The 26,600-nt window shown below is 35.4% G+C and overlaps 1 protein-coding gene across 4 annotated transcripts in view; it reads right to left on the reverse strand.

The window, feature by feature from the left end:
- LOC123559591 (zinc finger protein 675-like) overlaps positions 1-26,600 on the reverse strand; it is a 161,006-nt gene that overhangs the window by 40,278 nt on the left and 94,128 nt on the right. For all 4 annotated transcript variants that reach the window (XM_045351546.2, XM_053552550.1, XM_053552552.1 and 1 more), the window contains one exon: positions 3,827-3,920. In XM_045351546.2, coding sequence (XP_045207481.2) covers positions 3,827-3,920 — 94 coding nt within the window. The remainder of the gene's footprint in view (positions 1-3,826; positions 3,921-26,600) is intronic.

A 26,600-nucleotide genomic window follows, 5' to 3' on the forward strand; every position in this document is an offset into this window, starting at 1 on the left:
CCGATATTGATATTTTTTATCCATTTTGTTCGTTCGTAACAGATGCACGTAATTTTGCGAGAGCTACGGTTAGAAAATTGGCCCGAAAAAAAAAACTGCTGGCAATGTTCTGTCGTATAGGTCGCAGGAACTTTTTCAGGCAGCAAAATGGGTAGAAAAAGTGCGACCTATACACACCAAAATATGGTAGATATCATCAAGGTGAACATTCTGACCAATTTTCATGAAGATCCATTCAAAAGTATGGCCTCTAGAGAGGTCAAAAGGTTTTTCTATTTTTAGACCTACTGACCTAGTTTTTGATCGCAGTTGACCCAGTTTCGAACTTGACCTAGATATCATCAAGAAGAACATTCAGACCAAGTTTCATACAGATCCCATGAAAAATATGGCTTCTAGAGAGGTCACAAGGTTTTTTATTATTTGACCTACTGATCTCGTTATTGACGGCACGTGACCCAGTTTCAAACTTGTCCTAGATACCATCAAGGTGAACATTCTGACCAATTTTCATGAAGATCCATTCAAAAGTTTGGCCTCTAGAGAGGTCACAAGGTTTTCTATTTTTAGACATACTGACCTAGTGTTTGACCACAGTTGACCCGTTGACCCAGTTTCAAACTTGACCTAGATATCATTAAGGTGAACATGCTGACCAATTTTCATGAAGATCCATTCAAAAGTATGGCCTCTAGAGAGGTCACAAGGTTTTTCTATTTTTAGACATACTGACCTAGTTTTTGATCGCAGTTGACCAAGTTTCGAACTTTACCTAGATATCATCAAGATAAACATTCAACTAACTTTCATACAGATCCCATGTAAAATATGGCCTCTAGAGAGGTCACAAGGTTTTTTTTATTATTTGACCTACTGACCTAGTTATTGATGGCATGTGACCCACTTTTGGATTTGATCTAGATATCATCAAGGTGAACATTCTGACCAATGTTCATGAAGATTCATTCACAAGTATGGCCTCTAGCGAGGTCACAAGGCTTTTCTATTTTTAGACCTACTGACCTAGTTTTTGACCATACATGATCCAGTTTCAAACTTGACCTAGATATCATCAAGATGAACATTCAGACCAATTTTCATACAGATCCCATGAAAAATATGGCCTCTAGAGAGGAAACAAAGTTTTTCTATTATTTGACCTACTGACCTAGTTTTTGAAGGCACATGACCCAGTTTCAAAATTGATCTAGATATCATCAAGGTGAACATTCTGACCAATTTTCATGAAGATCTTGTGAAAAATATGGCCTCTAGAGAGGTTACATGGTTTTTCTATTTTTAGACCTACTGACCTAGTTTTTGACCGCACGTGACCCAGTTTCGAACTTACCTATATATCATCAAGGTGAACATTCTGACCAAATTTCATAAAGACCCCATAAAAAATGTGACCTCTAGAGTGGTCACAAGCAAAAGTTTATGACGGACTAACGCATGGATGACGGACGCTGCGCGATCACAAAAGCTCACCTTGTCACTTTGTGACAGGTGAGCTAACAAGAGGGTCATGATGACCCTGGATCGCTCACCTGAGTAATATGAGCTACATCTTTCAAATGTCGAACTGATGATTTTGAGAAAAATTTTGGAAGATTTTCCGATGTACAATCAAGTAACCCTTGGGGCGGAGCCAATTTTACCCCGGGGGTCATGATTTGAACAAAGTTTGTAGAAGTTTACTAGGCAATGTTACATATCAAATATCTAAGATCCAAGCCTTCTGGTTTATTTTTAGAAAATTTTGAAGATTTTTCTATGTACAATCAAGTAACCCCATGGAGCAGGGCCAATTTTACCCCGGGGGTCATGATTTGAACAAAGTTTGTAGAAGTTTACTAGGCAATGTTACATATCAAGTATCTAAGATCTAGGCTTTCTGGTTTATTTTTAGAAAATTTTGAAAAATTTTCTATGTACAATCAAGTAACCCCATGGAGCAGGGTCAATTTGACACCGGGGGTCATGATTTGAACAAATTTTGTAGAAGTCTACTAGGCAGTGCTACATGTCAAATATCTAAGCTCTAGGCCTTCTGGTTTATTTTTAGAAAATTTTATAAGATTTTCCTATGTAAAATCAAGTGACCCCTGGGGCAGGGTCAATTTTGACCATGGGGGTCAAGATTTGAATAAATTTTGTAGAGGTCCACTAGGCAATGCTACATGTGAAATATCTAAGCTCTAGGCCTTATGGTTTATTTTTAAAAAAAAATTGAAGATTTTCCTATGTAAAATCAAATGACCCCTGGGGCGGGGTCAATTTTAACCCGGGGGTCATGATTTGAACAAATTTTGTAGAGGTCCACTAGGCAATACTACATGTCAAATATTTGAGCGCTAGGCCTTCTGGTTTATTTTTTTAAAAAATTTGAAGATTTTCCTATAGAGATCTATGTAAAATCAAGTGACCTCTGGGGCGGGGTCAATTTTGACCTGGGGGTCATGATTTGAACAACTTTAGTAGAGGTCCACTAGGCAATGCTACATGTCAAATATCTAAGCTCTAGGGCTTCTGGTTTTTGAGAAGAATATTTTTTAAGATTTTCCTATGTAAAATCATATGACCCCTGGGGGGGGGGGGGGGGGTCAATTTTGACCCAGGGGTCATGATTTGAATAAATTTGGTAGAGGTCCACTAGGGAATGCTTCACACTAAATATCTAAGCTCTAGAGCTTCTGGTTTTTGAGAAGAAGATTTTTAAAGTTTTTCCTTTCGGTTGCCATAGCAACCAGAGTTCTGCATGGAATTCAAGTCTTTGAATAATTTTTGTAGAGCTTCACCCAAGAAACATTCCTGTGGAGTTTGGATGAAATTGGCCTAGCGGTTTATGAGGAGATGTCGTTTAAAGTAAAAGTTTACAGACTGACGCCGGACGGTGAACGATCACAAAGGCTCAGGGTGAGCTAAAAAGTTTCAAAATGAAATTTTGTTTACATCAGAAGAGAACATATAACTTTATATAAAACGTAGTTGCTTACTGAAGTACAATGCCAGTGAAATGAAATATCTGTGTAGATTGACCAGTACCATGATTAGGATGGCCAACCCACATGACCTTTTCGTGCCATACACACGGGAAATTTGATCTCAGCATTCACATAAAGTACACATTTGGTCTGTGGCAGAATATTCTAAAATACTGAGGATGTTTGGCAGAGACTATGTGTTGAGTAAATCACTTTGACGCATTGTATTTTATAAAATTCCGTCAAATAATGAGGAAACAGCAAAAAGTATCTACCGTGTACCAGTCACGTGCGTTGGCTTTTAGTCTAGTTAGGTACACGGTGCCAAGAAAACAATGTCTCGGCAATTTTATCCTTGCAAGTATTTTCTCGGAAAAACATCGAAATTTAAACAAAGTAACGATCACATATAACACTGAATGATTGTTTTCATTGTATGGTAACTCACAGTGACTGGTAAATCATTTTTAATGTATGACATACTTATTTCTTTACTCTATCACGTTTTACAAATATGGTATATTGGTAATATGGTGGGTGGGGTAGCGCCGATGTCATGATTTTCATTTCGGACCGATTGAGTTCTCAAAATTTCCGGAGCCCTGCTATAGGTCAAATACTTTTTGAGATATGCATGACATAAACTCTGTAGGATAAACAGACATCTAGATGTACAAATAATACGTGTTCACACAATTTTTGGGGATACAGAAGCAATGAACATTTACCATATATTCTTTCTCATGTGCATGTATATATGTTGAGGCCCATGTGTAAGATTGGTTGCCAAATATGTTTGCCTCGTAAAATAAAGTCATTATTATTGTTATCATTATTACCTTTCTATATCATGTTGCTTCTTCATATGGTTATAGTACGGAACCGGGTAACGGAATCCATGTCTGCACAGATGGCAAAACCATTTCTTTTCTCCTGCAATAAGTAAACAAAATTTTACGAAATATGTTTTACAGTATTTTTTCTGAGCTTACAGGGTCATCTGAGAACAAGAAGGTATACAAGGTTACTGATGTACATGTTGAGACTTTGATTCCAAGACAAGGTAAAGGTTCTCTGTGAGGATAAGACACAGTCAGTATATCCGAAATCCATGGCTGTACATTTCTGAATTATATGGGAGTTATTTGCAGAAAAAAAGGTCTTCTCATAGCCACCAACATAATGAATAACACAATAACATTATCTCCAACAGCAGCAGTTGTCTAAGTGTAACACAATGACATGATCTCCAACAGAAGCAGTAACAAGAGCACCGCCTTGCGGGTGCTGACGCTCATCTGATTTTTTTTGTGTAATAGAAATATTGTCCTACCCATGATTTTCTAAGTCTAAAAAGGGCCATCATTCTTGCAAAAAGCAGGATAGAGTTATGTTTCTTGATGTACAGTGTCCACTTATGATGGTGAAAAACTGTTGCAAGTTTTAAAGCAATAGCTTTGATAGTTTATGAGAAAAGTTGACTTAAACATAATACTCAACCAAGAAAATGATTTTCTAAGTCCAAAAGGGGCAATAATTATTGCAAAAAGCAGGATGGAGTTATGTTGCTTGCTGTACAGGGTCAGCTTATGATGGTGAACAAGTGTTGCAAGTTTCAAAGCAATAGCTTTCATAGTTTAAGAGAAAAACTTGACCTAAACATAAAACTTAACCAAGAAATCTGATATTTTCTAAGTCCAAAAGGGGCCATAAATCTTGCAAAAAGCAGGACAGAGTTATGTTTCTTGCTATACAGGGTCAACTTATGATGGTGAACAAGTGTTGCAAGTTTTAAAGCAATAGCTTTGATAGTTTAGGATAAAAGCTGACCTAAACATAAAACTTAACCAAGAAAACTGATTTTCTAAGTCCAAAAGGGGCAATAAATCTTGCAAAAAGCAAGATGGAGTTATGTTTCTTGATGTACAGGGTCTGCTTATGATGGTAAACAAGTATTCCAAGTTTCAAAGCAATAGCTTTGATAGTTTAGGAGAAAAGTTGACCTAAACATAAAACTTAACCAAGAAATCTGATATTTTCTAAGTACAAAAGGGGCCATAAATCTTGCAAAAAGCAAGATGGAGTTATGTTTCTTGCTATACAGGGTCAGCTTATGATGGTGAACAAGTATTCCAAGTTTCAAAGCAATAGCTTTGATAGTTTAGGAGAAAAGCTGACCTAAACATAAAACTTAACCAGGCAACGCCGACGCAGACGCAGACGCCGACGCCGACAACCGCTCGAGTGATGACAATAACTCATCATTTTTTTTCAAAAAATCAGATGAGCTAAAAAAGTGACTTCAAGGTATTGAAATGGTATTTCTATGACTTTACCTAGTGACTTAATGTTTGACTTCAGGTAACCTAGTTCTGAATATGACCTAGAATTCATAGAGACAAATACTCTGATAGCATTTATGAAGATCAAGTAGAAAATATGACCTCTAAAATGTTAATAAAGCTTTTTTTAAGATTTCACTTAGTGACCTAGTTTTTGACCTCAGGCAACCAAATTTCAAGATTGTCGGGGAACTTTCTGACAAGTTTCATTAGGATTTTGCAAAAACTGCTACCTCAAGTGTGTTAAAGTAACAGTAGAATAGTTGAAGGCATATGATGTCAGACACAGGGGTATTACAGGAATCTATCTTGAGAACTTTTCGAGAAGTGTAGTCTGTAAGACACAAAGAACAATCACACTGTTTAAGTTTAATTCTGGAAAAAAACATGTTCAAAACTTGCCACGAATTGCTATATTTGAAAAATAATTCATCACCTGCAAAAACAAAGCCACTTGAAATATCAACCGGCCAATAATCAGAAGTAAAAATAAACTATACAAACAAAGCTATAAATCTCTTTAACAATAAAGCTAAAACTACCTAAACATTTTCTGATTGCCATGTTTTGACTTATTAATTGATTACAATGAAATTTAAGAAACACTCTACATTTATATATGTACATAATAAAATCTTTATATAGTATAAGAAAAATTACTTTCTGTAAGTGCAGTATTCAGTAGATATACATATTTATAGTTGATCAGATTTGTATTGAGAAAAAAGCACAATATCTGCAGAAAAGATATGAGCACATTTAATAAAACTAATGATCCTTTTATCACATACTCATTTACACCTACAAATTAGTGAAACAGAGAAAATCGATGTGAACTAACTTTTCATTCAAACACCACACATGAAACCTACACAAATAATGCTGCAAAAATTGGCATAAATAACTGGAATTATGCTCAACTGTCTAGCATTATAGAAGCAACATATATGCCAGACTATCACTTTTTAATAAAAGATCATAAAACAAACTAAAAAAATGTTTATTAAATACATAAAAATATATAATCAAATACTACGAAATAATTAAAATTCACTGGGGACTTATTTTTGTTGTTGTTATAACCCAATGAGTAAATAGACAAACAAATAAAGGTGGCCAATCACATTTCAGCAAGGTTATAAAATTATGACATTTTCACTTTCCATGCAATCTATTTGAGATTTATCTAAGGAACAGACTGACCTATGACATGTAGAGTTAGATCCTTATTAGAAATAGATTTTTATTTCAAAATTTGCTTTTTATAAAATTTTATAATTCTCTCCCCCATACATTTAATATGAAAGTATTTAAAAAATAAGAGTATTTCATTTTACTTCCATATAATTCCTAGTTTTACAATGACATCTGAGAAATACTGGGATACTGATTTTCAACAATCTAAACCAAAAGAAAAGTTCCAAAACTACATGTAGTTTACAAATCCTTTTAATTCCTACAAAATCTATCTTGGTTGCGCAACCAAGGCCTAGAAAGGGTGGTAGCAGTAACCTTACAAACTTGTGTTTGTAAACATTTCAAATACCAAATGTTGCATTTGGTTAAATAATACTGGTAGTAACTGTTGTCAATGTAAATATTTGACAAATACAATACAATAGTTCTTACATTTGCATCATTCCTTAGGCCAAATAAACTTTTATCAAATTTACACCTATGCTAAAATAACTACGGTATCTTGATTGGGCAATCAGGTTAGGAAAATAAAATTTAAACATTTACCTCCAATGAAAACCTAACCTAAATTAAGCACTCAGTAAACATAAAAAAGTGTTAATAATCAGTTGCTTAAAGTTTCAAACAATTCCATTACTTGACTAAATCTGATTAACCAACTTCATCTCATGAAATAGCCATTTTTACCAAAACCACAAATTTTAGCGCACAAAATTAAATTACTGGTATTTCATATTACTAAGCAGTCTCCACTTAACAACAACTTACCGGTAAGTATCAAAGACAAGAAATAAAACATACTGTTAGTCTGCAGTTACTGAATTTATATCACTTCGCTTAGCCTGTATTTTGGGGAATGTGCAGATTGAGTGAGCTGGTGAACAAAGTTAGAACAAGCTCAAATAAAAATGTAGACAAACATATTTCAAAAACTTCTAGCAGTATTCTGCTGAAAGTTTGATGCAAAACATAAAACTGTGTAAAAGTATTGCGACAGCATGATGTGACTGATGGTAAATTTTCATTCATGACTTGATAATTTCAATCCTGATTTACTTCGTTTAGCCTAGACGATCAAACATGAATAAACTCTTCGTTATCATTATTTTTAGTTCATATATTTTATAATATTTAAGTGTTCTAACATGGCTAAGTCATACAGCAGTAGAATTCAGAAAGTGGGGATAGCCTTCTTATTGCTGAACAATTTATATATGTGAATACACATTTTTGGACCATTTTCTATTTGACCATGATTATAGCTTTATAAAATACATTCAAAATTTAACAAAGAGTGGTTTTTAGGTAAAATCATTTAAAAACTGTAACATCCTTGCTGAAATAAGTTTTTTTTTCATTACAAAAACATTTTTTCTTGTGTTAATGCATTTCAGCACACATGTAAAATCAAACTCTCTGAACATAATAAAATAACTATTTAAACAAGAAGAGCTGCACAAGAATAATAGGAAGTATACATTCTTAATGAAAAACATATATAGGTGTGTAACATATATCAAAACATAGCAATGGTAAGTTTCAAACCTAAAAATATATGAAACTACAGGTAAACTTCAAAGTTTTCTCACAGAAAGAAACGTGAGAACTTATTTTACACTATATGCATTTAAATCTGATATCAAAAGATAATGCAAATTAATAAACAAATGTGATAATAAAATAAACTGCTCCAAAAGAGACATTTGTAGTAACTGTTTTATAAAAAGATTTTATCAGTTTTGTATACATCTATAAGAAACAACAGATATGGCACATAGTACCTATATATATATATACGTAGATATAATATATTTTTATTATTCAGTCACATTTATTGCAAACTAAATAATGATAAAACAATAATAGGGACAATCTATAACACTATTTCACAAACTATTATCAAATAACACTCTAATCATAAAACTATATACATGTACATTGAATGTTTGTAAAAATATGTACACTCCTATCAATGCTGGAATAGATAAACAAAACGAAATACACAAGATGTAAAGTACAAATGTACTGATACAAATACAATACTTTAGTTTGTAAATGGTTTTAAAATATACAACACCAAGGCACACTTCACTTAATTGACCAAAAAGGAATTCATTTGCCTACCACTCTTATTACCACCTCTGATGGTAACAGTTTATTTTCAATCATTTGCCTACCACGTGAGTGTAACAGCATATTTTCAATCATTTGCCTACCACGCGAGTGTAACAGCTTATTTTTAATCATTTGCCTACCGTGTGAGTGTAACAGCATATTTTCAATAATTTGCCTACCTTTTGAGTGTAACAGCATATTTTCAATCATTTGCCCCTACCACATGAGTGTAACAGTATATTTTTATCATCTGCCTACCATGTGAGAGTAACAGCATATTTTCAATCATTTGCCTACCATGCGAGTGTAACAGCTTATTTTTAATCATTTGCCTACCACATGAGTGTAACAGCATATTTTCAATCATTTGTCTACTACGTGAGTGTAACAGCATATTTTTATCATCTGCCTACCACGTGAGTGTAACAGCATATTTTCAATCATTTGCCTACCACGTGAGTGTAACAGCATATTTTCAATCATTTGCCTACCACATGAGTTTAAGAGCATATTTTTATCATTTGCCTACCACGTGAGTGTAACAGCATATTTTCAATCATTTGCCTACTGCGCGAGTGTAACTGCACATTTTTAATTATTTGCCTACCAAGTGAGTGTAAATGCATATTTTTTTGCCTACCACATGAGCATAACAGCATATTTTTAATTATTTTCCTACCACAAGAGCGTAACAGCATATTTTTAATCATTTGCCTACCACATGAGTTTAACAGCATATTTTTTAATCAATTGCCTACCACGTGAGTGTAACAGCATAGTTTAAATTGCCTACCACATGAATGCAACAGCGTATTTTCATGCTTAACAAACATAAAAAAAAAAATTACAATACATCACAAAAGAAAGAGATCACTTGGGTTGACCAGCTGCCAATCAGTTGCACCAAGCAGAGCTAAATACAGTAAGCATTGCTTGGCAAATGTTTTCATTTCGAATGATTTTGAGTGGTCATGCATAAACATCTTTATAAACTGAGGTTTCTCTCCCTGACATCGTAACATGGCAGTGAAACGGTTTTCTACTAAGGTAGTGGACCCATAATAAAATTAGCAATTTTCCTGCAATTACATAAATAAATAATTATTTTCATTTGCCATTTTAGCATTCTTCCACCGTTAATGTGGCTTTCACAAACTCATAACATTCAGTATGATGAAATTATAAAATTATGGGGAATACAAAATCGAAATGGAATATGAACGACATTATGAATCCACTACCTTAAACCAGAAGCTCTCTAACATAAATCATTGTCTCAGTGCAAAACTGGTGTAACTGTATAAGAAGAAGCAGGTTCAATAGTTTCAAGCCAATGCGATAAAATTCCCTATTGTTTATCCCTAACATACAAATTAAGCCTTCTAGTATTGATCAAAATTGATCATCCTGCCTTATGATATTAGTATGAAGCTGAAATTCAAAGAATGCTGGGGGAATAGAGGCAAATGAATTTGGAAGAGCAGAAGTACAAGTATGAATCTCTAGTAGATGAATCCAACAATACACCTGATTAAAGTCTCAGAAAAAAACATGATAAAAAAATCTACTTTAGACTGACGTTTATGTAAAATATAACCAATTCATCAGTAACATCTTTTAAAAGATTTTTCAAAGATTTTTATATAAATCTGTATGCACTAAATGTTTGTTTTGTTAAGTTAATGTCATGCCAACACAATGTAGGTTGTAAGGTGACTTTCCAGCTTTAATGGTGATGGAATACTTCAGGTTACCCTGCCAGCATTATTCTAGACATGGGCCAGCACCTGAGTAAAACCACTGACTTGGTTGGCTTCCTAACTCGAAGAAGAATTCTAAACCTTAAATGAGTTTTCAAAGGTTTCAAACGAATATCAATGAGGGGCAAGTTATTCAAAGCGACCTCAACCACTTGGGCCCTTTTATATGTACAAGATACACATGTAATGAGATTAGTAAATGAAGACCAAGAACATATTTAACAGTTACATAATTAATTCAATAAATACATCCCATCTGAAATGAATTCCAATTCATTATATGGCCTGGGGACCAGCATCAACATGTCAAATATTGGAGTCAACAAAAATATCACAATGAAGCAGTGATAAAATAAACATAAATCTGACATCATCTGTACTTATTATTTAAAGACTTGCTGTCTATTACAAATATAAATAACATATCACATAATGCAGATTATGTGTTGTCCATTTCCTCCAAGATGTCACACAAAGTTTCTGCTATGTACCTGTTTAAACACATCAAACCTACAAGAGAAAGATAAAAATTATAAACTTTCACTAGTGGTTTGTTGCCAACCTAGGTTTTGACCCAAGATGACCCAGTAACGAACTTGTCCCAGATTAATCAGTGAAACATTCTTATAAAGAATTATGAAGATCAGGTAGAAAATATGGCCTCTACAGAGTTAATAATATACCTCAGTATCTGACATAGTGAACTTGTCATTATCCTCTTAAAATTCAGCTTGAAACTTGACCTTGATTTCATACACAAACTCTGCCAAAGTTGTACATAGATCAGGTAGAAAATGTGGTTTCTTGACTGTTAACAAGCTTTTTTAATGACTTGACCTAGTGACCCAGATTTCTTCCTCTGATAATCCAGTTCAAATTTGACCTAAATGTTGTTCAGGTAAATTGTCTGACAATTTGAAGATCAGGAAGAATGTGTGACCTCTTAATTGTTAAAAAGGTTTTCTATTATTTAACCTAGTGACATAGTTATTGACTTCTGGCCAGTTTGAACTTGAACTAGATTACATAGAGACAAACATTCTGATAAAGTTCAAAAACAAGAAGAACAAGCTGCATTTTCAAAACGCAAAGTCATGTCCCCAGGGGTATGACAAAAGAAGTTTTTTTTTCAAGTTTTAAGTTTTAAGTTTCTTGCCACAGATTTGTTGAGTGTGAGTATGAACTAAATAGGGTCATTTATGTGGGCTGTAGGACCAAAAATATTGTTTATTAAGGTATTAAAGGGAATTCCAATAGTTTTTTATGCGCATCTTTCTGCGCAGCCGACACTTTCTATGGAAAAACTGAACTGAAGTCAACCGCCTTGCGGGTGCTGACGCTCATCTGATTTTTTTTGTGTAATAGAAATATTGTCCTACCCATGATTTTCTAAGTCTAAAAAGGGCCATCATTCTTGCAAAAAGCAGGATAGAGTTATGTTTCTTGATGTTCAGTGTCCACTTATGATGGTGAAAAACTGTTGCAAGTTTTAAAGCAATAGCTTTGACAGTTGATGAGAAAAGTTGACTTAAACATAATACTCAACCAAGAAAATGATTTTCTAAGTCCAAAAGGGGCAATAATTATTGCAAAAAGCAGGATGGAGTTATGTTGCTTGCTGTACAGGGTCATCTTATGATGGTCAACAAGTGTTGCAAGTTTCAAAGCAATAGCTTTGATAGTTTAAGAGAAAAAGTTGACCTAAACATAAAACTTAACCAAGAAATCTGATATTTTCTAAGTCCAAAAGGGGCCATAAATCTTGCAAAAAGCAGGATGGAGTTATGTTTCTTGCTGTACAGGGTCAACTTATGATGGTGAACAAGTGTTGCAAGTTTTAAAGCAATAGCTTTGATAGTTTAGGATAAAAGCTGACCTAAACATAAAACTTAACCAAGAAAACTGATTTTCTAAGTCCAAAAGGGGCAATAAATCTTGCAAAAAGCAAGATGGAGTTATGTTTCTTGATGTACAGGGTCAGCTTATGATGGTGAACAAGTATTCCAAGTTTCAAAGCAATAGCTTTGATAGTTTAGGAGAAAAGCTGACCTAAACATAAAACTTAACCAGGCAACGCCGACGCAGACGCCGACGCCGACAACCGCTCAAGTGATGACAATAACTCATCATTTTTTTTCAAAAAATCAGATGAGCTAAAAAACTGTTGTCTAAGTGTAACACAATGACATTATCTCCAACAGCAGCAGCTGTCTAAGTGTAACACAACAGTAGCAGTTGTCTAAGGGTAACACAATGACATTATCTCCAACAGCAGCAGTTCATACATGTCAAGTTTCCCGGATAGTCCGGGAGTTTCCCGGATTCAGACCCAATTTCCCGGACGTATTGAAAACTTAAATATCTCCCGGAAAACCATTTTTCCATAATAAACATACCTTTAGTGTAATTTTGGACAGATGCCAGCCTTAGCCAGACAGTTTTTATGTTCCAGTGTCCAAAACTACAAGCATCAATTACACACTGTGGCTGACCTAATTTATCACTCCATGATAAAAGTTTAACAAGGTCACGCTCTGATGACATCAGTAGACAGGACCTGTGTATGTATGGGCTATTTTTAGATTGTGTTATTTGGCAAGTTTACATAATGTCATGATATGGAAATTTTAGATGGGAAAAGATTTGAATACATTTGAAATTGAATAGATAACTTGGAGTGATGGGAATGATTACCACCATGGCAAAGTGTCAACAACTTGAAATAGGTTTAAATATTTTTTAACAGCTATGATTTTGTATTTTAATTTTCATTTTTATTGAGTAAAAACACTGACTCTAATTTTTTAAGACTATATATAAAGTCAAAATGGTGAAATAGATTCATTTCCAATCTATTTTAGCTACTGCTCGTGGGCTAAAATTCTAGGAATGTCAAAAAGACCTGCAGATTATTCACTGGATACTATTCTCCTCTGCTTATTAAAAGATAATAATTGAATAAATTTAAATAAATACTTTTTTGAAAAAAAATGTTTAAACCTTTACCTTGCTAAATTTCTATAATGAACTTGCCCATCTTTCAGTTTGGACAGTACCATTAACTGTTAAAAGAGGTGACTGACTGTAAGGCATACAGTGCAGATCATGATCAGACTTCAGGTATGTGCAGGCTGATCATGATCTGCACTTGTTGCAAAGGCAGAATTAATAGTGTCCAGCATGATAAGGATAAAATGCAAATTACAACCCCTGAAACCATTGCCCAAATCAATTAATCAAGTCAGAAAGGATATGGTTTAGATCTAATCTGTTTTACAGTTTTATGTTTGACTTAAAATTTCCTTAAAAATGTTGGTCGATAAAACTCCTGGATTTTCATCAAATCTCCTGGATTTTCAACTGATATCTCCTGGAAAATTGTCCTGGGAACTTGGCATGTATGGCAGTTGTCTAAGTGTAACGCATTGACATTATCTCCAACAGCAGCAGTTGTCTTAGTGACTGATATATTTAGCAAAGGCAAAGGTTAGTATTACTCCATGTACGTGTTAAGTATACTTTGTTATCAGGGTAACTTCAAATTAGTTGAACCGCTGCTGTTAATTGTATTTCGTGTAATTTAATGTTTTAGCTGTTACAATCTCAATGTTGTTTTAATAATCTCTGTCACTTCAAGTACAGTTTTTATCCAGGTTTGAAATACAAGACCCTCCAAAAGTATTTTATACTGAAAGAAGGAAAATACATACATTTAACACTTTTCAGTGTATTTCGGTTTCCCTATTATCTGTAAAAGTCTGCGTTGTTGATAATTTTACTAATATGCGCGTTAGCTTTCTAATATATATATATAAAGCTTAAAATGTATATGCCACAGGGCTTGTGCTTCCAATTGGTAACGCATTTTCTTTCATTTTTAAACAGCTATGTATGATAGCGGGTTTTTTGACAGCTCCAGTGCCATTCTGATAATGACCAACATGGAATTTCAGGATAATATTATTAGCAGAAATTACCAAATACTTTACATGGTACCGTATTTATCTTAACGTTTAAAGTTACCATGGCAACAGAGATGTTTAAAATATCTTATATCTTGCCTTTGATCGTAATTTCTTAGAAAAATATTAAGAAAAGTTATTTTTTTCTTTTATTGTAGCTTCAAAACATTTTATTTCTAAATCAAGTAATATATTCGTGTTATTTGCATTTATTTAAAAAAATTTAAAAGCTTAAAATACAGTAGTACCCCTCTGACATTTTTATGGAAAAATCATTGTGCTTGCAATTATTTATTATTCTCATGGATAGTGTTGAAATACAGATAACAAGAGGGCCAAGATGGCCCTAGGTCGCTCACCATAGTAACACACCAAAACAGTGTAAACATGTTTAACCTAGTGATTTCATAGAGACAAATATTCTGACCAATTTTCATTAAAATTGGACCAAAAATGTGGCCTCTTGAATGTAAACAAACTTTTTCTTTGATTTGACCTAGTGACATAGTTTCTGACCCCACATGACCCAGATTAGAACTAGTCCAAGATTTTAAAAACAAACATTCTGACACGTTTCGGAAGACATGGAGCAAAAAGGGGCAAGTCGCATGCAAATTATACATGTCATCCAAATTTCAAAGCTGTATCTTAAACAAGAGGGCCATGAAGGCCCTGTATCGCTCAACTGACCTATTGACCTAAAGATCATCAAGATTAATATTCTGACCAAGTTTCATTAAGATATGGTCATAAATGTGGCCTCTAAAGTGTTAAATATCTTTTCCTTTGATTTGGCTCAGTGACCTAGTTTTTGACCCTACATGACCCAGATTCGAACTTGTCCTAAAGATCATCAACATTAACATTCTGACTAAGTTTCATGAAGATACAGTCATAAATGTGGCATCTAGAGTGTTAACAAGCTTTTCCTTTAATTTGACCTAGTGACCTAGTTTTTGACCCCACCTGACACAGATTTGAACTTGACCTATAGATAATCAAGATTGACATACAGACCAAGTTTCATTAAGATATGGTCATAAATGTGGCCTCTACAGTGCTAACTTGCTTTTCCTTTGATTTGACCTGGTGACCTAGTTTTTGATCCTACATGACCCAGATTCAAACTGGACCTTGAGGTCATTAAGATTAACATTCTGACCAAGTTTCATGAAGATATACTGTGAAATCATTTAATTTCGTCGGCACGAAATTTCGTGGGGACGTAAATTCGTGGATTTTCATTTTTTTGTAAAAAAAAAAATCATTATTTCCACAGGAATAGATCTACTAGCACTTCGGTCCTTACATGTGAAACCTATACGTGTCAAACAGCGCTACCATTGTTACCGAATTTGCAATCTACGCCGCGGGAGATTAGCGAGTGATCATGTGCCAATTAACGACCGTGTTATCTTTAATTATACGACCCCTAATTATTTGCAAAACTTTTATAAAACTGAAATATTCAATAAGAAAATTCGGCGCCAATTTAAAAGTGTCAAAACCGTAGCACCGTGCATCAGTATTCATAATTGAAACAAATATAAAGTTGATCATTGATCATTTGATCGTGTTTTAAAAAAGAACTAGTTATTGTATTGCAAATGAAAACAAACTATAACAGATTTAAAAATGTTGTTTTTATTCCGTAGTACTAGTATAACCATAGTAATCCTTACATAAACTATTATAAACTGGTCCGATTTTTTTTCGCAAAATGAATAGCACGTCTGCAGCTAAAATTACAAGCCGTTGAACTTGTGCATTTGTTATTTCCTGCCAAGAAACGTGTAATGTGAATTAAGTATTAATGCATCGGACGCAAATCTAGCAATTAATTTATAATATCTAAAGTTCCAGAGTCGTAATATTTTACTACATGTCAGTAAAAATAAAGGCTAGTGTATAAACATTGCACAGCGGGGCCCAAAAAATTAAATAACAGCCGTATAATAGTGCGGTTGGCACGTGACGCTACGTCAAACTTTTATTTTTAGTATCTACTTTTACTTTGACAAGCATGTCATAAACAAACCGCGGGTACATTTCTAAATAAAATAGTCGGTTTTGAAACTTGACAAGCAAATACTGTGAAATCATTAATATTCATGGGGGACTAATTTTCGTGGATTTCGTGGTTGAGTCAATCAGTAGTCGGTTTTGTTTCAACGCATACCTATGTTTATCGTTGATGGAGCCTCCATAAACTACACGAAAGCTGCAGGTTAGTACTGCCGCATGCAACCAACAACGGATTAGATCGAACGGCTGTTGTGTCTTTTTTTTTTGCGACATTACGTACAATTAAAATTATCGTGGGCACAATTTGTTCGTTGGGACTTAAATTCATGGTTGAGCTCAACCACGAAATCCACGAAAATTAATCCCCCACGAATAATAATGATTTCACAGTAGTCTTAAATGTGGCCTCTAGAGTGTTAACAAGCTTTTCCTTTGATTTGACCTGGGTGGACGGATAGCTCAGTGGTTTGCACACTGGCCTTCCAATCCTGAGGTCGGGGTTCGATCCCCGACAGCTACTCGGGAATTTTCAGAAACGCTTTTCAGTGTTTCCCACCCAACTAGAGGTGTACTGGTCAGGAACCCAGGCAATCCTTGCGTGTATCAGTGCTATACACTGGGCACGTTAAAGAACCAGGCTGTCTATTCGAAACGAGCTAGGCTAAGTTAGCCGGATAAGCTTGTATCTGATTTCTGATCTCTCTGTCGTGGGGGCTTTGTCTCACTCTGTCCCTCTGGTCAGATCGCTCTGTGTCTGTACTAGTAGAGGATGAATTATGCGCCCTGTGTGGCTGCATTTGAACTATGTAAAGCGCCTTGGGCGCTATATAAATCAATGTACAACGCCAGTGAATATACTATGTGTAAAATTAGGCGTTTAATCAAATAAAGCAGTTTTCAGTTTTTTTTTAGATACCTAGTTTTTGACCCCACCTGAACCAGATTTGAACCTGACCTATAGATCATCAAGATTAACATTCTGAGCAAGTTTCATGAAGATACAGTCATAAATCTGGCCTCTACAGTGTTAACAAGCTTTTCCTTTGATTTGACCTGGTGACCTAGTTTCTGACCCCGGTTGATCCAATATCAAAATCGTCCAAGATTTTCTTGAGGGTAACCTTCTGACCAAGTTTCATTAAGATTGGGCCCAAACTGAGACCTCTAGAGTGTTAAAACAAGCTTTTCCTTTGATTTGACCTGGTGACCTAGTTTTTAACCCCAGATGACCCAGTATCGAACTCGTCCAAGATTTTATTGTGGGTAACATTCTGACCAAGTTTCATTAAGATTGGGTCAAAATTGTGACCTCTAGAGTGTTAACAAGCTTTTCTTTAGTTTGACCTTGTGACCAAGTTTCTGACCCCAGATGACCCAATATCGAACTCGTCCAAGATTTTACTGAGAGTAACATTCTGACCAAGTTTCATTAAGTTTGGGCCAAAATTGTGACCTCTAGAGTGTTAACAGTCAAATTGTTGACGACGGACGACTGACGACGGACACAGGGCGATCACAAAAGCTCACCTTTGAGCACTTTGTACTCAGGTGAGCTAAAAACAAGAAAGTAGGTCAGTAGGTCACATTCAAGGCCACTGAAAATCAGTTTTAAGATCAGTGTGCAAAACTGTACATATGTCATCCAAATTTCAAGGCTGTATCTTCAAAAACAAGAAAGTTTATTACATGACTGTATTCTATTGTTTTTCTGATTGGCTGAAAACGGTTCGAAAAGTAATGAGTACATATCATATCAACTTATCTTGGGTTATAAATAGTACAAAAATGAAAATAGATCGAAGTAGGTGCTTGGAAAACCAGTATCACCCTGATTTGGTCTAAATTCATTCCTTATTTCTTTATTAAAGATACAATTGTAATAACAAGACTGACTATACATTTATTCATGTAATAAAACAATAATTGACTTTTTCATAGGTTGATATCAGGATTTATCAACCCGAAAAGAGTTATATTCACCGAGCCGAAGCTCGGTGAATATAACTCTTTTCGGGTTGATAAATCCTGATATCAACCTATGAAAATGTCGATAATTGTTTAAGGTCAGTAGGTCAATTCATGGTCACTGAAGTCAGTTTTTAAGATTGGTGTGCAAAACTGTACATGTCATCCGAATTTCAAGGCTGCATCTTAAAAAGCAAGAAAATAGGTCAGTAGGTCAAGGTTACAGTCAAGTGACCCCTAATTACTTGGGGTCATAAGGTAACTAGAGATGCTTTTGAGAAAAGCGCATGTCTCCCACAACTGCCCCTTAGATGATGAAAAATGTTAGTTTCTCTAGATGTTTTAGACGAGTGGATCCAATTAGATGGTCTGGATAAGTGGATCCAATCAGTAATTCAAGGCCATAAATGAAAAGTGCCTGGGCGGATTTGGCTAGTTATCGAACTTTGGTTAGGTCTTATGGCCAAACACATTTTGTTAAAGTTTGGTGAAGATCGGATGAGAAATGTTCGACTTAGAGAGCGGACAAGAGTAAACAGACGGATTTTTTCGGTAATTCAAGGGCCGTAACTCTAAAATGCCTGGACCGATTTGGCTAGTTATCGAACTTGGCCGAGGTCTCATGGTCAAACACATTTTGTTCAAGTTTGGTGAAGATCGCATGAGAAATGTTCGACTTAGAGTGCGGACAAGAGTAAAAAGGCCGATTTTTCGATAATTCAAGGGCCGTAACTCCAAAATGCCTGGACCGATTTGACTAGTTATCGAACTTGGCCGAGGTCTTATGGTCAAACACATTTTGTACAAGTTTGGTGAAGATCGGATGAGAAATGTTCAATTAAGAGTGCGGACATGAGCAAAAAGGCCAATTTTTCAATAATTCAAGGGCCGTAACTCCAAAATGCCCGGACCGATTTGGCTAGTTATCGAACTTGGCCGAGGTCTCATGGTCAAACACGTTTTGTTTAAGTTTGGTGAAGATTGGATGAGAAATGTTCGACTTAGAGTGCGGACAAGAGTAAAAAGACCGATTTTTGGTAATTCAAGGGCCATAACTCCAAGACGCCTAGACCGATTTGGCTAGTTATCGAACTTGGCTGAGGTCTTATGGTCAAACACATTTTGTTCAAGTTTGGTGAAAATCGGATGAGAAATGTTCGACTTAGAGTGCGGACAAGCTTTGTGACAGACACACACACAGACAGACAGACTGGAGTAAATCAATATGTCTCCCACACTACTGTGTGGTGGGAGACATAATTATAACTAGAGTTGTCACTGGAGTGACGAATTATACCCCCACAATATGGCCTTGTCACAGAACTAAGCCAATGTCAAAGCTGAACTTGCTTGATCTTTGACCTACTGACCACAAAACCAACAGAGGTCATCTTATGGCTGTCATCGATAGAAACGATATCGATGTATCAACGATATTTTTTTGTCGATCGATTATCGATTCCCATTTTCAAAAATCGATATTTTACAGAGAGAAAAAACTATCCAGATAAACACTCAGACCCTCAAAAACAATTAAGCTTACAAAGTTGTAAATTTAGATAAATGCAAAAGAGAAGTGAAGGCAAAATAAAAATGAAAGATTTTATTAATTTTTATTTGTTTCTTTTATTTTCATAAATACAAATACAACACAATCAAACAGTAATATGAAAAGTAGGCAATAAAACTAAAAATAGCATTTACAGGAAGGTATATAGTATGCATATGAACAAATAGGTTGTTAATCTAACTTAATAATCGATATATCGATGTATCATCGATATTCGTCTTCTGATATATCGGTATCGTCGATATGCCTAAGACCCATTAAATGACAGCCCTAGGTCATCTGCTAGTCATGATCAACCTCCCTATGAAGTTTCATGATCCTCCGCCCAAGCGTTCTCAAGCTGTTGTCTGTAAAAGGTTTAAATGACCTTTGACCTTTGGAACTCAAAATCAATATGGGTCATCTGCTTGACATGACCAATCTCCAGATTAAGTTTCCTGATCCCAGACCCAAGCATTCTCAAGTTATTTTCCGAAAACTGTTTAAATGTTCCGGGTCACTGTGACCTTGACCTGTGACCTACTGACCTCAAAATCATTACGGGTCATCTGCTAGTCATAACCAACCTCCCTATCAAATTTCATGATCCTAGGCCCAAGCGTTCTCAAGTTATCATCCAGAAACCATTAAACTGTTCCGAGTCCCTGTGACCTTGACCTTTGACCTACAGACCTCAAAGTCGAACTTGACCTGCATTTCATGATGTTACACCTGTGTACCAAAATTTATGATCCTAGGCCCAAACGTTCTCAAGTTATCATCCAGAAACCGTTTAACTGTTCAGGGTCACTGTGACCTTGACCTTTGACCTACTGACCCCAAATTCGAACTTGACCTGTATTTTCTGATGTTACAACTGTGTACCAAAAATTATTTAAGTTGGTCAAGCCTGTTTTGAGTTATCATCCGGAAACCATGCAAAACCAACAGACCGCCTGACCGACCGCCAAGCTCACTCCTATATACCCCCCCCAAACTTGGTTTTGTGGGGGTATAATTAAACACTCTAGGAAATATGATCAAATAATTTTTGAAGTATTTTTTCCTATATAACTCATATAAAAACTATGTGACCCTCGGGGCGGGGCCTCTTTTCACCCCAGGGACAAAATTTGAACAATCTTGTAAGAGAGCCACTAGGTAATGCTACATACTGAATATCAAAAGCCTAGGCCTTAAACTTCACTGGTCAAGAGGACTTTTTAAAAAGTTTTTTCCTATGTAATGTGTCAGTCACACTATACCGTAAAAAGCGTTAATGGACGCCAAACGTATAGAAAAACTGCGGCAGAAAGTTATCCGGTGGCGAAAAGTATCCCCCTCTCACTAGCAGCTGCTCGGTGCTCTCGCGATCGGTGCACATAAAATGCACAATGACCGCAAGATTAACGCACATATACAGGACGAAAAATGTTCAATTAACGGATATCACCGTACTAGTAACGGATTTGTACAAGCATAAAACGTAAGCGCAACGCATGAGAAACTGACAAAACGTTCTTGTCAGTTATCGTCCGTTGAACATACGTTACATCCGTTGCATGTCCGGTAGTAGTCCGGCTGTGAATCAGGTCCACTGGACCAGAACGGATGTGAACCGGACAAGAACGGATGCAAACCGTACAAGTACAGGATAGAGAACGCACGAGTAACGAACAAAACACATATCAGCGCATTGCTATCATACAGCTAATGGACAACTTTGTCTGGTGATGTACGTTCTAAATTTTGAACATGCTCAAAACCTTCCACTGGATGAAACGAACGTCGACAGACAAAGAAACGCAGGCGCCGCACGAGAAATGGAAAAGAAACGCATGCGAACGGACATGAACAGATTAAAAATTTTGTTATACCTTAGTCGTCCATTAACGCTATATGGTGTAGTGTGACTGAGACTTGATTTTATGTAAAACTTGGGACCTCCAGGGCAGGGCCTCTAAAACCCAGAGGCATAATTTGAACAATCTTGGTAAAGAACCACCAGGCAATGCAACATACCAAAAATCAAAAGCCTAGGCCTTGCAGTTTCAGACAAGAACATTTTTAAAGATTTTTCCTATGAAAGTCTATGTAAAATTTGGGACCCCGGGACGAGACCTCTTTTCACCCCAGGGGCATAATTTGAACAATCTTTACAGAGGACCATTAGATGATGTCACATGCCAAATATTGAGGCTCTATGCCTTGTGGTCTTGGACAAGAAAATTTTCAAAGTTTTCCCTATATAAGTCTATGTAAACCATGTGACCCCCAGGCCAGGGCCGCGATATTTGACCCTAGGGGAATAATTTGAACAACCTTGGTGGAGGACCACTAGATTATGCTACATACCAAATATAAAAGCCCGATGACCTGTGGTTTTGAACAAGAAGATTTTTAAAGTTTTTCCTTTCGGTTGCCATGGCAACCAGAGTTCTAAATGGAATTCAATTCTTTGAATAATTTTTAAAGAGGACAATCCAAGGAACATCCCTGTGAAGTTTCATAAAAATTGGCCTTATGGTTCAGGAGATGTTGTTTAAAGGAAAGTGTGGACGGACGGATGGTGAGCGATGGTCCTGAATCGCTCACCTGTCCCCACATGACCCAGTTTTGAACTGAGCATGACGTCGTTTTTTCTATTATTTGACATAGTGACCTAGTTTTAGAGCTCATGTGACCCAGTTTTGAACTTGACCTAGACATCATCGAGATAAAAATTCTGACCAATTTTCATGAAGATCTTTGAAAAATATGGCCTCTAGAGAGGTCACAAGGTTTTTCTATTATTTGACCTAATGACCTAGTTTTTGAAGGCACGTGACCTAGTTTCGAACCTGACCTAGATATCATCAAGGTGAACATTCTCACCAATTTTCATAAAGATCTCATGAAAAGTATGGCCTCTAGAGAGGTCACAAGGTTTTTCTATTATTTGACCTACTGACCTAGTTTTTGATGGCACGTGACCCAGTTTCGAACTTGACCTAGATATCATCAAGGTGAACATTCTCATCAATTTTCATGAAGATCTCATGAAAAGTATGGCCTCTAGAGAGTTCACAAGGTTTTTCTATTATTTGACCTACTGACTTAGTTTTTGAAGGCACGTGACCCAGTTTCGCTCTTGACCTAGACATCATCAAGGTGAACATTTTCACCAATTTTCATGAAGATCTCCTGAACAGTATAGCCTCTAGAGAGGTCACAAGGTTTTCTATTTTTAGACCTACTGACCAAGTTTTTGACCGCACGTGACCCACTTTCGAACTTGAACTAGATATCATCAAGGTGAACATTCAGACCAACTTTCATGAAGATCCATTGAAAAATTCGGCCTCTAGAGAGGTCACAAGGTTTTTCTATTTTTAGACCTACTGACCTAGTTTTTGACTGCACGTGACCCACTTTCGAACTTGACCTAGATATCATCAAGGTGAACATTCTGACCAATTTTTATGAAGATCCATTGAAAAATATGTCCTCTAGGGAGGTCACAAGGATTTTCTATTTTAAGACCTACTGACATAGTTTTGGACCGCACGTGACCCAGTTTCGAACTTAACCTAGATATTATCAAGATGAACATTCTGACCAATCTTCATGAAGATCCATTGAAAAATATGGCCTCTAGGGAGGTCACAAGGTTTTTCTATTTTTAGACCTAATGACCTAGTTTTTGACCGCATGTGACCCACTTTCAAACTTGACCTAGATTTCATCAAGGTGAACATTCTGACCAATTTTCATGAAGATCCATTGAAAAATATGGGTTCTAGAGAGGTCACTAGGTTTTTCTATTTTTAGACCTAATGACCTAGTTTTTGACCGCACATGACCCACTTTCAAAGTTGATCTAGATATCATCAAGGTGAACATTCAGACCAACTTTCATGAAGATCCATTGAAAAATATGGTCTCTAGAGAGGTCACAAGGTTTTTCTATTTTTAGACCTAATGACCTAGTTTTTGACCGCATGTGACCCAGTTTCGAACTTGACCTAGATATCATCAAGGTGAACATTCTGACCAATTTTCATGAAGATCCATTGAAAAATATGGCCTCTAGGGAGGTCACAAAGATTTTCTATTTTTAGACCTACTGACCTAGTTTTGGACCGCACTTGACCCAGTTTCGAACTTGACCTATATATTATCAAGATGAACATTCTGACCAATTTTCATGAAGATCCATTGAAAAATATGGCCCCTAGGGAGGTCAGAAGGTTTTTCTATTTTTAGACCTATTGACCTAGTTTTTGACCGCACTTGACCCAGTTTGGAAGTTGACCTAGATATTATCAAGATGAACATTCTGACCAATTTTTATGAAGATCCATTCTAGTCTGCCAATATCTTGGGAAAATGTGACTTCTGATGGCATTTTTTGTTAATGCTCGTATATTAGTATAAAACTGTTCCTTAGGATCGAACATGAAATTTAAAAGGGGCTGTCGCCTTCTAAGGTTCCTCATTACAGTACAATGGGGTCAAAGGTGAAATAAGTGCATTTACAAATAAACTGTGCTGATGTGCACTCGTTTTATTTTCATATCCCATCTAAACTGGTTTAAATATTGTGTCTCAACGCCCTCTAGTATTCTGTAAATAAAACTGATGATAATATATACAATATATATATAATATATATTTATTGTAAAGAATAATATATATCTGGGAAAAGTGGCATACGATGACAAAGTGTGTTTTACTTGACGTTTACTAATGTGGATTAACTAGAGAAATATTTTTGGAACTGTCGTATCCAAGGGTTATTTCTATGTAATTTCAAGGTCACAGACATGTCAAGGTCAAAACTGATCTTTTAAAAATGACTTCTAAGTTAATAAAGGTAGCTAAATGGCACGTATATTAACAATATACCGGTACTCAACAACTTTTCTAACCCTACACCTGTTTTTTCCCTTTATCGCCAAATTTTGACAGATTTGAATGAATGTTTTACACAATGTTAAATGATTATTTTATTATAATATAATATAAAAACGATCATAGCCTGGTGTAAATCCATTTAACTGTAAGGGTAACAATAAGGTAACCCTTAAATTAAAAGTCACATAATTAGTATTTCCAACTCACAGTAGTACACTTTGATCCTATTGATTCAATGAAATTAAAATTATCATATATTCTGAATGTTCAGCTCTTATTAGTTATAATAGAACATCGGTTAATATTTTCAATATGAACATGTTATTTTTACCAGGTTTGTGACGTCATTAATGACACCACATTAATGACAAATTGTTTAATCCCGCAGATGGCAGTACTTGCCCCATACAGACAAGCACCAAGTTGCATTCATTCTGTGACATTTTTTATGGGGGGAAACTATAATGGCACAACGAATGTATGCACAATTGATATATTGTTATGTTTATTTAACTGAACTGTCATAAACAGTGTGTCCAATTTTCATTCAAATCTGTCAAAATTTGGCAGAGATAAAAACAAAAGTCAGGTGTGGAAAATTATGATTATAAAATGACACTGTAAAAGCATTTCTTGCATTTCAGGCTGCAATAAAATTTGAATTTAAGCTTTGAACTGACTATAAAAAAAGAATATTTACATATTGATTACCTTTTGAGAAATGTGTATGAAAGAGAAAATATGATAGGTTTTGAGGAAGAAGACTATGGAAAATGAATAACATATAAATGTATAAAATATTCACATAAATAGTTAAAATTACTTTACTGTCATGTATACAAACAAGTATTTTTAGCTCAATCAGTAGAGCGCAGATCTAAGGTTTGCGGGTCGTGAGTTCGACCCCCGGGAGAGGTGAATGTTCTCCATGACGATTTGACAATAGACAGTGACAGAATTAATTTCGGCAGTTACTTGCGGGAAAAAGGCTACTACTTGTAGAGACTCCAGAACACTGATTAGGTTAATTGACCGCCGTTAAATGACTGAAATACTGTTGAAAGTAACATATATAATATTATATGGAATCTTCTCCAGCCCCTAAAGAAATGATTTCAAATCTGGTGATGTTTCATTATATGATATATATTTATGTTAATTTGTCCACGCGGTGATGGTTAAATAGGACCATTTTAGAAGAATAACTGAAATATTGGTCACAACATAGGTTTACACAGTACTTGTACGGTAATTAACTAAACAGAACAGATATGTAGGATTTCAACTAGTTAATCTATACACAATTCCTTTAATATGCTGTAATATAGTTCTTTTTTTACTATCGGTCAGGCATTTATCATCATATTTTATGTATTTGCAATTAAGTAGCACATTTCAAGAACTAGATTTTCTATCACCGAAGCTCTTAATGCGATATCTGCATAATTTTATTCTGAAAATTCAGCACGCTATTTCTGTTTCGATCCTTTTGATCTCTGGCTTTACTTCTACACTCTCACTTCCTGTTCAAAACAAAGTTGAAAACGAATCAGATTGTAACAATTTACAGATCTGACACTTGGTTTCAGACAGGATGTCCTTGATAACATTGTGAAAACAAAGCTTGTGCCTTGACACTGAAACATTAGTCATTCAGATATTTTACAAATAAAAATGTAAAAATAAAGATATAAAAACATCAGAAGGTTGCTCTAGAATTTTTATAATAGAAACATTAAGGCTCAATTATTGCAATATTGAAGTTATACCTTCCGATATTTTCATGATTATTGACAGATGAC

The sequence above is a fragment of the Mercenaria mercenaria genome, chromosome 10 (genome assembly GCF_021730395.1).
Source record: "Mercenaria mercenaria strain notata chromosome 10, MADL_Memer_1, whole genome shotgun sequence".
In the NCBI taxonomy this organism is placed as follows: domain Eukaryota; kingdom Metazoa; phylum Mollusca; class Bivalvia; order Venerida; family Veneridae; genus Mercenaria; species Mercenaria mercenaria.